The 14,052-nt window shown below is 44.7% G+C and overlaps 1 protein-coding gene across 1 annotated transcript; it reads left to right on the top strand.

Annotated features, from left to right (window-relative positions):
* Positions 1-613: 613 nt before the first annotated feature.
* Positions 614-10,078, top strand: isl2a (ISL LIM homeobox 2a). The gene is made up of 6 exons (XM_072552957.1): positions 614-776; positions 1,023-1,212; positions 1,615-1,871; positions 3,067-3,353; positions 5,619-5,780; positions 9,223-10,078. Exons 1-6 carry the CDS (start codon positions 719-721, stop codon positions 9,337-9,339), a joined length of 1,071 nt encoding a protein of 356 aa, XP_072409058.1. The 5' UTR covers positions 614-718; the 3' UTR covers positions 9,340-10,078.
* Positions 10,079-14,052: the final 3,974 nt, after the last annotated feature.

Raw genomic sequence — 14,052 nt, 5'->3', positions numbered from 1 at the left:
TCGAATAAACTCACATCTGGGCGCTTTTTCCTCAAGTTAAACGGTAACAATCACTGAAATTGCCATTGTGATGCAAATCACAGCCACCCAACACGAAGATGCGGTTGCAAATACAGTTTAATGGCAGAACTTTTTTGGGGAGAGGGTGCAATAAGCTTTTCTGTATTACTCTGAACACCTACATCTGCAAAGATTTTTTTCTTCCCTCCTCTGTGCTGTTGATATTTTTGTTTGGTTAACGCAACGTCTAATGGCGCGATTTCTTATTTGCCGGCACTGGAATACTGAGCAATTTAGGAAATGCTGCTTGCAAACTATAAAAAGAAGAAATTAAATCCATGCAGTAATGTTCCTGCAGCGACACTCTGACCATTGTAACAAACAAAAAGAAATGGTTACAGCCGCTTCCCAATCCTCGGATGGAATTGATACTTTTTTTTGGCTGGAACCAATGAGAGCCCGACACTCAGCCCAGCCCTTCATTGTTGCGTCGTCCGTCACGTGACTCAGCTCCCCCTGCGTCCTGGCGTCACGGGGACGTCGATGGGAATGGGGAGGGGGAGCGAGGGAATGAGAAAGGGGGAGGGGAATTTCTCAACGTGCAGTCCAACAGTTAACCCCAAATATTTGTTATCAGACATCCCGACAGCTCGCAGCTGATCTTTCACCGCAGTTTTAACACTTCTGTTGGTAGGGACCGGTTCTTCTCTAGGTCTGCATGGTGGATATTATTTGCAACACACCTTTTCTTGGTGCTATGGGGGATCATTGCAAAAGTAAGTAAATTTCTAGCAGAAGGAAAAGAAAATATACATTTATTTATTCAGTTGGACTTGTTTCTCCTGCAAATGATAATAGCAAATAGTGTTTGTGCTCGCTGAAACGTCCAGCGGATGTTTGAGCCTCCAGGTACCCACTGCTCACCTTTTCTTCTCGTTGTTTAGATACAAGTCTAACGTGAAGCACAAAGTGCAACCGATTTGTTTCCAAGGTAATGCTCAGTCCATGTTTTGTCCTGTCAGAGAAGCACGGAGTTGCCATGTGTGTAGGCTGTGGGAGCCAGATCCATGACCAGTTCATCCTGCGGGTCTCCCCCGACTTGGAATGGCATGCCGCCTGTCTGAAGTGCGCCGAGTGCAGTCAGTACCTGGACGAAACTTGCACTTGTTTTGTGAGGGACGGCAAGACTTACTGCAAAAGGGATTACATTAGGTGAGGCAAGAACAAAAGCTTGTGTCTTTGAGGGGGGGGGGTGCGGGGTGGGGGAAAGAAATCCTAACAGGAAAGAAACCAAAAAGAAAACACGAATCGAATGGCTAACTGGTCCATTCAGATGGTTCTGGAAGTCCCAGTCAAGCGACTGGATTGCAATCTCATGAAACAAGCGCCAGTTCAGAGATTAAACCAGTGATTCCATTTTCTCTGGTAAATCTCAGCTGAAATGTTATTTTGTTTAGTGACGGGTTTCAATTAACTTTGGGGTTAGCTAAGAATTATTTATTGACAATGTGGAGGGAAAAACACGTTGTTATCAAACAAATGTCTCAGACACTGGAGGGAAGTTAAAGCCAAATTAAAGTGCGTTTTGAATTTGCTCTCCCCTCTTCCGTGCAGGTTGTTCGGCACCAAGTGTGCCAAGTGCAATCTGACTTTCAACAAGAGCGATTTTGTGATGAAGGCCCGGAGCCGTGTCTATCACATCGACTGTTTCCGCTGCGTAGCCTGTAGCAGGCAGCTCATTCCCGGCGATGAATTCGCCCTCAGGGACGATGAGCTTTTCTGCCGGGCCGATCACGACGTGGTAGAGAGGGCCTCGGCTGGGGGCGGCCCTCTCAGTCCTGTCCCGAGCAGCAGATCCCTCCAGATGGCAGGTAAGAGAGAAGGAACCAGCTGCAGGCAGGCGGGAGCTCCAGCCTCAATATAATATGCACATTTTTCAATTAGCAAATAGCAATATTTGAAGGGAGGGGGAGTGTATAGGCAGCTCGACAATACTTCAGCACAAATATATCCAGCCCCATGTCTATCACGCTGTTCCAGCTGTATCCGGACTTAATGCTAACTATATTCGGGATCCGTGTGTCAATTTAGAAATGTAGTATTTAACAATTGTGTCGGCGTTTATGGTCTCCCATTATAATATCTGAATCGATCCTTCATTTCTCCCCGCTCTTTCAGTTCAAATATTTTTGCACTGGATTCTATAAATATCACGGCCTGAAGAAAACTGCCGCAGAAACTAGTGTGCAAAAATTGAAATAAAATGTTTGAAATGGATTGTTCTCACACTGGGTCATTTTCAGCGGCGTTTGCTTCCAATTTTTTTTTTGCAAATCCCAATCAAACTTAAAACGAGGAGTTGTACAATGAACTAATTCCGTATGCTATATCTTTCAGCTGAACGTTTTGTAAACAGAGCTGCGTGATTGCGAGATACTTATACACACATCGAAAGAGAATTGGATTTGAGCCTCAAAATTTTGTATATATGTTTGTGTATATCAGTGATAAATATAACAAATTCAATTGGTTTAAGATTTGGGATAATGTGGAAATAAATTACTGAGGGTGCTAGAAATCTGAGCTTTGGGTTTGGGTCTGATATCAAGACTTGCCCGCTGACTGTTCTCAGTATCTTTAACCAGACAAATAATATATTGGAAAGCAATCAAACTAATAAGGCGCAGCAGCTTTAGTTTAATCGCTGTGTAGGACTAAAGAAAACGACGGTCCCGTGTGTAAATAGAGATGGGAATGGGTGAAAATTTCATTGTAAAAGATCCTCCCCACCCCCACCCCCCTTCCGTTTTCAGGTATATTTTGAAACAGAGACATTTAACTTAAATAGCAGAATTCGAATTAAAATCTGCTTACAAAAAGGGAGCAGTTAACATAAGCTTTCTTCTCATGGGTTTTACAGAGGATTTAGTTTTAGAAGCAAGAGGGGTGGGGGAGAGATATGATTCTGCCTGTGTGTGTGTATATGTGTGTGTGTGTGTATGTGTGTGTGTATGTCTTGTCTATATTTTTTGGTGTGTATTTTTGTTTTAATTTGCTGCTACGCAGCGGAACCCATTTCGGCTCGGCAGCCACCCCTAAGGCCTCATGTTCACAAGCAACAAGAGAAGACAACGCGGGTACGGACGGTTCTGAACGAGAAGCAACTGCACACATTACGGACCTGCTATGCAGCTAACCCCAGGCCGGACGCTCTGATGAAGGAGCAGCTGGTGGAAATGACCGGCCTCAGTCCCAGGGTCATCCGGGTTTGGTTTCAAAACAAACGCTGTAAGGACAAAAAGAAAATCAACCTCATGAAGCAGATTCAGCAACAGCAACACAGTGACAAAACTGTGAGTACACCGCCGCCTCAGCTTCACTGAACACACACAATTAATTTTCATACTTTTAAGAACGAAAGGGAAATTGAATATCTTTAGAAATTGCAGGTGCGGAGGGCAGATGGTACCAGTAACATAATCAGCAAAGAAACATGCTATCTTAAACATTATATAATGGTGTTGGACTGGGGTGTACAAAGTTAAAAATCACACAACACCAGGTTATAGTCCAACAGGTTTAATTGGAAGCTCTTGCTTTCGGAGCGACAATAACCTGATGAAGGAGCATTGCTCCGAAAGCTAGTGTGCTACCAATTAAACCTGTTGGACTATAACCTGGTGTTGTGTGATTTTTAACATTATATAATGGGGCTGTGTTTCCGGATGTCACACGCGCAATAAGACAGAACAGAGTTGAGCTTGCTTCAACTAAAATAGTTATCAAACGTTCAAATGAAACATCTAGCGCGATAAGGATCTAACCCATGGAAGTTCGCCGCGTTGTTTTCTGCTGGCAGTGGTTTCGTTGGAATTTTTTTCAAGTCATAAAATATTTAGAATAGCTGAAATATCCCGAAAAGTGGTTGGCCGTAAAGTAGGATTTTTAGACAAAATGTTCAACTTTCTGATATTGGAGAGAGGGAGATTTGAGCTCAGCCGAACTCCTGGTTTAAAGAGATTCCCCCAAAGCAGCAGCAGCAAGGAGCGAAGGTTCACATGTCTATGTTCAAACGAGTTTAAAGGTAAATGCGTACTGGCCCAAGGAAGAAGTCAACGAGATCTTGGATACAGTGTAGACACAGAGGTTACAGGAAGTCAAGGGTTGACTGGAGCTGGGGTGTGTGTGTGTGAGAGAGAGAGGGGGTGAGGAGTGGTGGGGGCTAGGGCTGGGGGTGGGGGTGTTGGTAGAATATAGTGTATTGTGTCAATACATCCAAGATTGTCTCTAGTAATCCCAAAGCCCTTGTGGCAAAGATCACAGTGTCTGATACTGGCAGCTGGGTGGCTTAGTTATTGGAGCTGCCTTTAGCCCGGGGAGGGGGGCTTCATTTCTCCCTTGATGAAGCGAAAACAGCAGGGAAAAAAAAATCACAACTTCGGTCACTGAAGCTTCAGCCGCGAATCGGGGTCTCTCTGGACTGGAGTTGCACATCCTGTTACATTAGCTTTATTAATGTGTAGATTCATGTGGGGATTTACACGAGGACCACAGAATGAGCTAACAATGGTACATCTCTAATACTGTATATAGTCATGTAGCAATGGGAAGAGAGGAATTGGTGATCGAGCTGGGAGCAGGAGGACATGGTGGGGTAGCTAGATAATGTGCCTGGTAATGGATGAGGGAAGCATCTGAGAGAATCTCTCTCTCTCTCTCTCTCTCTCTGCAGTCTCGCTATTTCCACGTTCTAGTAAAGGCAGTTGGTTAGGTTTAGTGCGGGGTAGATGCTTTCATTAGAAATAAACGGGTTTGTTTAGACTGGCCACCAACATGCCAGGTTGGAGAGGGGGCGTTGTTTCTCTTTCTGTAACGCGCGATTATGAGGAATGATCATTTCGTTGTTCCGGTCTCGCCCTCTGTCCGGTGGACGCTTGTGTCCGAATGTAGAAATTTCCTGCTCCTGGTTGTGAATGATCCATATTTCAGAGCAGTGCTTTTAGACGGTGCTAACGGCGGAGGCCGCTTTCTGTGCAGGCAGAGAGCTATGTTTATGTTTCACGGCAATATAACAGGACAATCTAACGCCCCAATGTTTATATACCAGTCCAATCAATGTAGAATTTAACCCGCGTATTTCCAGGAGATGCTTATTTTATTTTAAGTTGTATACAAAGCTGACAATTGTAAGCGCACTGTAACTGCCGAGGGAGGCTGTTTGTTGGTTAAACAGGCCAGTAGCTATTTTCAAACTCTCTGATTAGCGCTTTTGATCAGAAATGGTACCACAAATGATTCGGAATACCTTCCCCCCCCCCCCCCCCCCCCCCCGCCCCCAAATCTTGCATTAAATTGAGTCTGATGAATTATTTCGCTGATCTGCTGCATACCAGCAGCTCTGACGCTCACCGTGAGACCGGAGGATGGAATAATTTACCATACACCTCCTCACTTCCCCACTACCACCCCGTCTCTCCCCTCACCCCCTCTCCCCACTACCACCCCGTCTCTCCCCTCACCCCCACTCCGCACTACCACCCCGTCTCTCCCCTCACCCCCTCTCCCCACTACCACCCCGTCTCTCCCCTCACCACCCCCCACCACCCCCCTCTCAACAGAGTCTGCAAGGTCTGACGGGGACGCCGATGGTAGCGGGGAGCCCCATCCGACACGATGTCCAAGGTAACGCGGTGGAAGTGCAGTCCTACCAGGCGCCCTGGAAAGCGCTCAGTGAGTTTGCACTTCAGAGTGAACTGGATCAGCCGGCCTTCCAGCAGCTGGTGAGTGGGGGAGAGGGCAGTGGGCGGGAGTGGGGTAACCGGCGTAAGAGCCCCGACACGAGTCGGCTTAATGTCGCTTGTTTCGTGTTTAGGAACTCCCATTGTTCCCTCTGTGGCTGGGAAATAGGGTTAAGTCCGGCTAAAATGTAGATGTATTAGAAGTTACATCTGGCTTACAGTGTGGTCTTCCCCAACCGTGTGAAGTTAGCGGCTGAGCTAGGTTATAAATACAACCGTAAGGTCCACTTATGAAGCAGCTGAAGTATGAAACATCCCAGGGCTACACTGGGGGAAAGGAGGTATTCAACCAAATAGGGTGCAAGTGATCTGACAGTACCAGGAAAGGTAACTGAGAGTAACTATGAAAAGTGAACAGCGACATTGATCGAAATAAACAGGTTTTGAAAGAAAGCAAGAATCGTTCTTCTCAAATGTTGAGATGGCGCCCCTTCAACATTCTGACACGTGACTCCAAAATCCAGGGGAGCAATTCAGGGGAGACCTGATACTCGGCGGGATTTGTTGGAGATGCCGCTCTCTGAGAATAATTCTGTGCCTGTGAATGTATTTTTACGACCCGTTCAGGTGTGCTTTCAGATACGAGCCCAGAGACAGAAACTGCATCCCGGTGCTCGGTGAGGGAGGGGCCCACTGGCCTCCCGCTGGTTCGATCCAGACTCACCGAAATAGCAACATTGTGGCGTGGAATTTCACAGAGTCCCCAGACCCCAACCCATTGGAGTACAGCGCCTTGACATCATAATGTCCTGAGTTGCACGTATTTGAGTAATAGGCCACCTCTCAATGCGCACTGCCCTAGAAACACTCATTTGGAAGAATCGTACCAGCACGACGAGAGATTAACCCTGCCCGTATTCTCCCTTGTACACTGAGGGCACCGGGAGCTAGACCCAGTCCTCCTGTTGGGCACGATGGGTTAGAGTTAGTGCACTGTGTGTTTGACAGGATGACAACTGCTCATCAACAACAAGAAAGTGACATATACCACGCACAAACCTCCCCAGCAATGTACAATCATATACAGTCAATCGTTGTGTTTAAAGTAATTGCATCATGTACAGATTTGTTCAGATAATAGCGTATAGATTGCAAGTTCAGCATATATCTGAATAATTCTTTTTAAGAAACTGCAAATGCTGGAGATCTGAAGCAAACAAAAACAGAGAGCTCAGCAGGTCCTCGGATATATCTACCATGAAGAAGGGTCTCTGGACTCAAAACGTCACCTCTGTTCCTCTTTCCACAGATGCTGCCAGATCTCCAGCACTTTCTGTTTTTTGTTTGTTTGCTATGTATCTGAACAATACTAATCAACATTTTAACTTTAAACCTGCAACAACCAAAGGGTATTCGTTTGTAGAGTATTTCCCTGTTCCTTAAGTCCCTGGATCTCCAAAGTGCTTGACAGCCGGGGAATTTCTTCTGAGTTCACACCACTGCCAAATTATGTACAGCGATCTCCCACTGAGAGATGAGGGGCCAATCTCTTTATTTTCGTGGTTTTTAGTTACTATCCCCAGCTAAAGAGGAGGAACGCTCTGATTCGTTTCCTTCCGAGTGTTGATTAGATGCCTGTGAGCGCTCAGTCAAAAGCTTCAGTTTAAGACAATCTCCAAAAGGAGTCAGCGCAGCCCTCCTTCCGTGTCCTGGAGTGTCGGCCTACTTAGTGGACCAGAGCCTGCAGCAGAAAGTTACTTAACAGCGACTTGGATTCCAATTTGTGCAAGCTGGCAAGTGCAATTAAATAGGACAATCCAGCAGTTGGCCCGAGATTTGAGCTCCTCTAAAACCTGCACAATAACACAGTAACTCGCCTCAAATTATATTAAAGAACCAGGAATTGCTGCACTTCCAAGACAAAATTAGAGTTTGATAATTCTAGTCTATCTGCTAGCATCGTGCTTATTGTTAAATGTTGTTATTATAGCGTCTTTGGCTTTGAAAATTAATTTTTAAAACGTGAAGTGTCTATCCTTCAAATATGACCTATTTTGGAGACATAAAAAAAAATCTAAAAACAGTCTTTTACACTCTGGGTATCCTCCCTTCCTTAAACAAATATTTATTTCCTCCGCCGTGTCTCATTTTCTCTGCCTATATTAACATTGAGGCTCTTACCAGTTCGATTGTGTTTGGCTCGGCAATTCAAACGGCTTGGTTAAGGAAGCGTACAGTTGTTCACTTAGGCCTCAGTTCCCTTCCTGTTTGGCCAGTTGCGCTGACAGGAACATCCATCGCAAAAGCCCGGAGGTGGTAAACGCAAGTACACCTTTGACCAACAGCGGGCAAAGTGTAGCGCAATATTGGACTCCTGCACGGAGCTCCAATCCATACAGCTTTTCCTCATGACAAGATGACGCTTCAGGGAGTGTTGCTGTTTGGGGAATAATTTATCAAGTAATAGAGAGCAGGACGAGAGTCCGATTTCAATCCGTTTCAGCAACAGGAGGAATTAGGAACCGGGAGGAGGTTCCTAGAGAGAGTCCTTCATTTCGGATAATAGGATCATAGAATGCAGACCATTGAGTCTGTAGCGCCAAAAATACAGTATGACCTATACTTTCCCGCAACAGGCCCATAGCCTTTGAATGTACTAACACTTCAAGTTCTCATCCGAGTCCTGTACTTTTAAAATGATTTGGAGATGCCGGTGTTGGGCTGGGGTATTCAAAGTTAAAAATCGCACAACGCCAAGTTATTGTCCAACAGATTTAGTTGGTGGTTGTGGAGTAAACCTGATGAAGGAGTAGCGCTCCGAAAGCTAGTGCTTCCAATTAAACCTGTTGGACAATAACTTGGTGTTGTGCGATTTTTAACTTTGTACTTTTTAAAGGTTTTGAGGTTTCTCGCCTCAACTCCCGTCCCCAGGTGCAGTCCAGATCCCCAACACCTTCTGAGTGAAAGAGGTTTTTCTCAAAGCCCCGCTAATCCTTTTTTTAAAAAATGCTCCCTTATTATTGATCTATGCTGCCAACTATTGACCCATCCTCAGTGGGTTAGTTAACCATAAATGAATCTGATGCCTTTGCTCATTTCACTCGGGTGGGTTTGAGTTGAAAAGAACAGTCAGTGCCCAGGCCTATCGATTGGCACACTCTTGGTTCCGTGCTGTTAAATGGTCACAAGCTGAGTTTTATTGTGGAATCTAATGAGTGTTAATTGTGAATTTAAAACACTCCGCTCGAACAAGGGGAAATGGTCCGTTGAGAATCCATTTAAACTTAGCTCAATATTCGCTGCTCTCCTTGTTAAACTACCTGTGTACATTCGCTGTTTATTTTTATTGAAACACGTGTTGTATGATTTACAAGCCACGGGCCACGCTGAGGAATGAAAGAAGTCTATTTGTATTTTTCTCTCCATCCGTCCCCCTCCCAACTCCCCCACCTCCCCCCCCCCCCACACTCTGTGGGCCCCGCAGGTAACTTTCTCAGAATCCGGCTCTCTGCCCAACTCCTCCGGAAGTGACGTGACTTCTCTGTCCTCTCAGTTGCCGGACACCCCGAACAGCATGGTGTCAAGTCCGGTGGAGACGTGAGGTGTGAGGCCGAGACCATGGCAGAGCCGGCCACCGCATGACCCCGAAAATCCCGCATGATCAAAGCGCTGCTCCAAGCAACACAACTCCCTCGCTACCGGTTTTATATCTATCTCAGAATATATTTAAAAAAATATATCAGAGACTTGAGGCGACTGCCAAAAAGAAAATGCACTTGGGAAGTTTTCTGAACAAAAACTGCCACCACAGAACTTGTCCTTGAATATCTACTAGATGTAAATAGATTTCCACGAGGCCAAATTCCTTATTCCAGAGACAGAGAGAGATGATTACCGCCTGGGGATTATGCTCCAACGGGCAAGGACTGAAAAATGATTTTTCTTTTGTTTTAAAAAAGCACGTGCTTCCATATCAGATTGAAAATGTTGCATCTCACATGATTTCTCCAAGTCAACACTCAACGTGAAAGTTCACCTTCAGCGTGAAAGTTACCAAATTCATTCCAGACAGTAATCCCGCCTCGCATCTCTTTCCGTTATGTTCGCTGAGAGAGAAAGCAATCTCTGGAGAAAACAAAGATTTACCGTAAGGAAGCTCTTGTTTTTTTTTAAAAACACACGAGTTGTAAAGTATGTATGTACCAATCTGGGCCGGCGACAGACGATGTGAACCTCTTAAAGGAACGAAGTAAGTTATTGCTATTTATTGTAAGAGTCACAGTTGATACTGAGATTAAATATTTGATCTTAATAAAGAGAAAGGTATCAGTTCTGCAATGGACCTGTTCTATAAAATGCGCTCGAGTTTTTTTTTCCCTGATTTAGTAGCTCCTGGTTCTGAAAAGGACCGTCTCCAGCGCTGTTTTCAACTCAACTTCAAACTTCAAGCGGGAAGTATTAGGAATGACGGGGGGCGGCGAGGGGACAGATTGAAATGAACTTGTCAGCTTCAGGTCTAGGATACCCAGGGAGGCTCTGCATTACTGCAGTCCGATATTGTGGGCTACAGGGGACAGGGGATCGCTATTTCGAGATGGAGATTAATAAATGAGACAACAGGGGGAAAAGATTTCAGTCGCAGTCTCTTTCTTACGAGGCCAGATGTTAACGTTTTGAAATCTGACGATTAGTTTTGTCTTTAAGAAAGAATCACCCGACAGTTTTCAGGAAGAAATCGTAGAAATCTACCTCAGGGCGATTTGAACAGGACCTGAGCGTATGTGCACAGCTCCCAGGCTCGTCACATAAATTCACTAATACATGACAGTGAAACCTGACTTCAGTGTATACATAGATATTAAAACACACATAGAAAACCCCACCGACAAAATACAGGCGAATATTGTAGTACTATGGAATGTGAAATTAAGATCCAAATTGTGTGGCGAATATATCCTATCCTTTATACGGTCAATCAGAAACGACAAACAGCTGAGAAGAGATTGAGAAATGAAAGTGTGATTTCCTGGAAAATATTTATCTACGTATATTTATACCCAGGGATATAAATTACCGAGGAGCGAGTGACAGCTCAGTGGGGTCAATGCGATACTCCAGATCTGGATCGACAGAGATTCGCCCTTTAGTATCAGCTCAGAGTCATTAATATGCTGAGATTAATGAGGGGGGAGGGGGAGGCGTGTGAAGGGAATAAAGGGATCCAAGTACCACACACACGGAGCAAAATTAGTAGAGGCTGCCAAGCAGTCCAGTGGGGGATATCAGTCATATCAATAATTATACAGCTACCAGTATGCAAGTATGTATTTATAACCAGATCTGTTCGGACAGATGTTTGCTTATGTTATTAGATAGATAGACAGACAAACAGAGACTGACAGACTGTATACTGATTAGATCTGATTTTGATTCAGACACTCCATTTGGGAGCGAATGTTCCATTGAACTGGATGAGAATGTTCCTGGTTGTGGAAGTAGTTGAGGTTGGGTTCTCTTGGAATGCTATGCTTGAATGAGAAGGAAGCGGGGGTCAGATGCCCCCTTTGTGTAGATCCCACGTTCATTGAAAACAGACCCGTCTCCCAGTAAATGCCTGGTCGGACGGGAAGGGTCAAAATGAGAAACATTTCTTCTCAAACATGACAGTGGATTTAATTGTTCACTTTCAATTCGGGTCTTCGATAAACGTGCAGAAAATATATTAGTATTCGAAAGGATTCCTTTGATTTGATTAATCCCATTATTACAGCTTGAAACAGCTTTGAATTTCGTGTACAACAGTGCTCGCCCGTATTTTACCATGTCACCTCCCAGTATTTAACACTCTGGGTTTTTTATGCCTTACCTTGGGTTCTGGGGAAAGTTAATGGGACTTCAGTCTCTACACCTTGTAATTTGAAGAGCCTACGTCTTTTTTATTACTGTTGTTTAATAACAGAAATACGATATATTATATAACGAGCTGTTTATTAAGAATTGAGGACACAGGCTTCTCAAATGCCACCCGTCTACGATTGACACAGTCATGTAACTTTCAAATTAGCTGGGACATAGGATACTAATAATTCTAAACATGACAAAAATATCATACAAGCTGACACGGCGACAGAATTGCCTTGTTTTTTTGGCATATTTCAGACTGAGCGCGCCTCCGGCTACACGATTTATTGCCACTTAACAGGGAGTAAAATTCCACAAGAGAACGAATCACCTAGAATTTTTCAACCCCCCGAATTTGAAGAGTACCAAAGTGAGATTTAATATAACTCCCCCTCCTTCTCTACTGAAATGGCAAAGTCCCCTTGGCCGGCCCCACACAGGAGAACACTCAGGCGGATGCTCCAGTCTGTTTTCAGTGTTAGTGAATCTCTCGATAATACTTATAGAGCGATCCCACTTTTTTAAGACAATGCGAGGGAGTCTTTCACCAACCAGATTGGATACTTGATTCGATATGTCGGTCAAAGCGGGAAGCTTTTAAACGCGGGCAATCAGTTTTCAGCAGCAGAGAAATAGTCTGAGGAGATTTGAGGAAGGGTTTGCAAACTCTCACAGCGTGGCTCCAGACAACGTCAACTGCTCAAACTTGGCAATGATTGTGACAGAAACCAGCACAAACCGAGCTCGGAGAGCACACTCCGTGATCCGCCGGGTAATTTCCGAGGCGCCGCTTTTTTTTTAAACCATTAACTGTCCTCCCAGATGGCGGAGTCTCGGTTTCCTTCAGCCCAGTTACAAATGTAACAAGAGAGAGTTTGCAGGGACACGTGGGGCTTCCGGGACCGGCTGAAATAAAGTGAAAAACGCGTTCAGTTCTGTCTGTGTGAGCCCTGGCGATAATGAAGACCCGCTGCATAGAATCTCTGCGATTTGTGTAAAACTGAGCTGACGCGCAGTCCCAATTCCTCAGTAACTTGCCGCCTGTGAGCGCCTGTTGGTATCTATGAGACATTATAAAACCCACAGAAACTTGAACGCATTTATTCCCATTCTCAAGGAGCGTCTATCAGTGACAATGTCGCCTTCAACAAACGGTCCAGATGATGATTTCCCCTCAATTAAAAAAAGAGTGGAATTCGGGACAAATCTCCGCAGATGTAGTAGACTGCTGAGTTTGTGCAACCAATCTATTTGAATAATGTGACATCTTCGAATATATTGTGACATATGATGTCTTCTCTATTTATTATAAATCTATACATTACGAGAGGGCGACAAGCAACACCCCCTTGCTCATAAACAGCATATCTAAAAAGACCCGGAGAGAATTTGTGACCGACAATAAACTGTCTCGAGTATATTAGAGCGAGCAATATTTAGGGAACGGGGTGAATGGCCTGGTTATTAAATGCCCTTCTGTAGAGAGCTGGTCTGTATCAGTTTCCAATCATAGCAAAATGCTGCGGACCTGGAGATCTCAAACAAGGACAGAAAGTGCTGGAGAAACTCAGCAGGTCTGGCATCATCAGTGGGGAGGGGGGGGGGGAAGAATTAGCGTTTCGAGTCTGAATGATATGGACGAGTTGGACTGAAGGGTCTGTTTCCATGCTGTTCATCTCTATGACCCTTGACGTAAATCACGGCAGATTCTCGCCTTGATCACAGCGGGTCAATGTCCCACATGCAATGCCAGGTTCTCACTAAAGCTGCAATATTGCATTTCGAGGGGGAGGGGATCCAAGAATAAGCTTCATTAGTAAAATCCAAACATCTACTGATAGTTTCTGGCAGATACTTGATTTTTTTTAAAAATGTATCAAATAATGAAAAAGGGAAACCGATAGTTTAGAACTTTGGGAACCCGAATCCCTCAGTATTTGGGACACCCTACATCAATACAACTATTTATCTATCTCTACAACTGAGTGCCTGTGTACTTGTGATCAACTCTCATCAATGTCTTTTTGATTTCCGGTGTGTTTCTCTGTGAACTCGTAAATTTCATTTTTCTGCATGTGTGTGTGTGAGAGAGAGAGAGAGAGAGAGAGCTTCTGTACTAGTGACTTGGTCGTCTGTGGAGTTTGACTTGTTAAATGTAAGTCTAGACAAAGTAAAACGATTGGCGGCTTCTTATCTCTTTCTGGCATCACCTGCAAACGATACATTGAATCAGAACCAGAACAAAACACCCTCTGTTAGCAGAGGGTGCCACCGAGCCAGCCTAGCGTGTCCTGGTTTATTTTGCTTTGAGAGAGAGAGAGAGAAAGGGAGATCTGCAAGTCCACCTCTTTCCTGGAAGGGGACCCTTGATGCTGATATTGACCGCCGGAGAATTTGAGATCAGCCCATTGCC

This window comes from Chiloscyllium punctatum, chromosome 33 (assembly GCF_047496795.1).
Source record: "Chiloscyllium punctatum isolate Juve2018m chromosome 33, sChiPun1.3, whole genome shotgun sequence".
In the NCBI taxonomy this organism is placed as follows: domain Eukaryota; kingdom Metazoa; phylum Chordata; class Chondrichthyes; order Orectolobiformes; family Hemiscylliidae; genus Chiloscyllium; species Chiloscyllium punctatum.
This window is presented reverse-complemented; position numbering and strand designations above follow the sequence as displayed.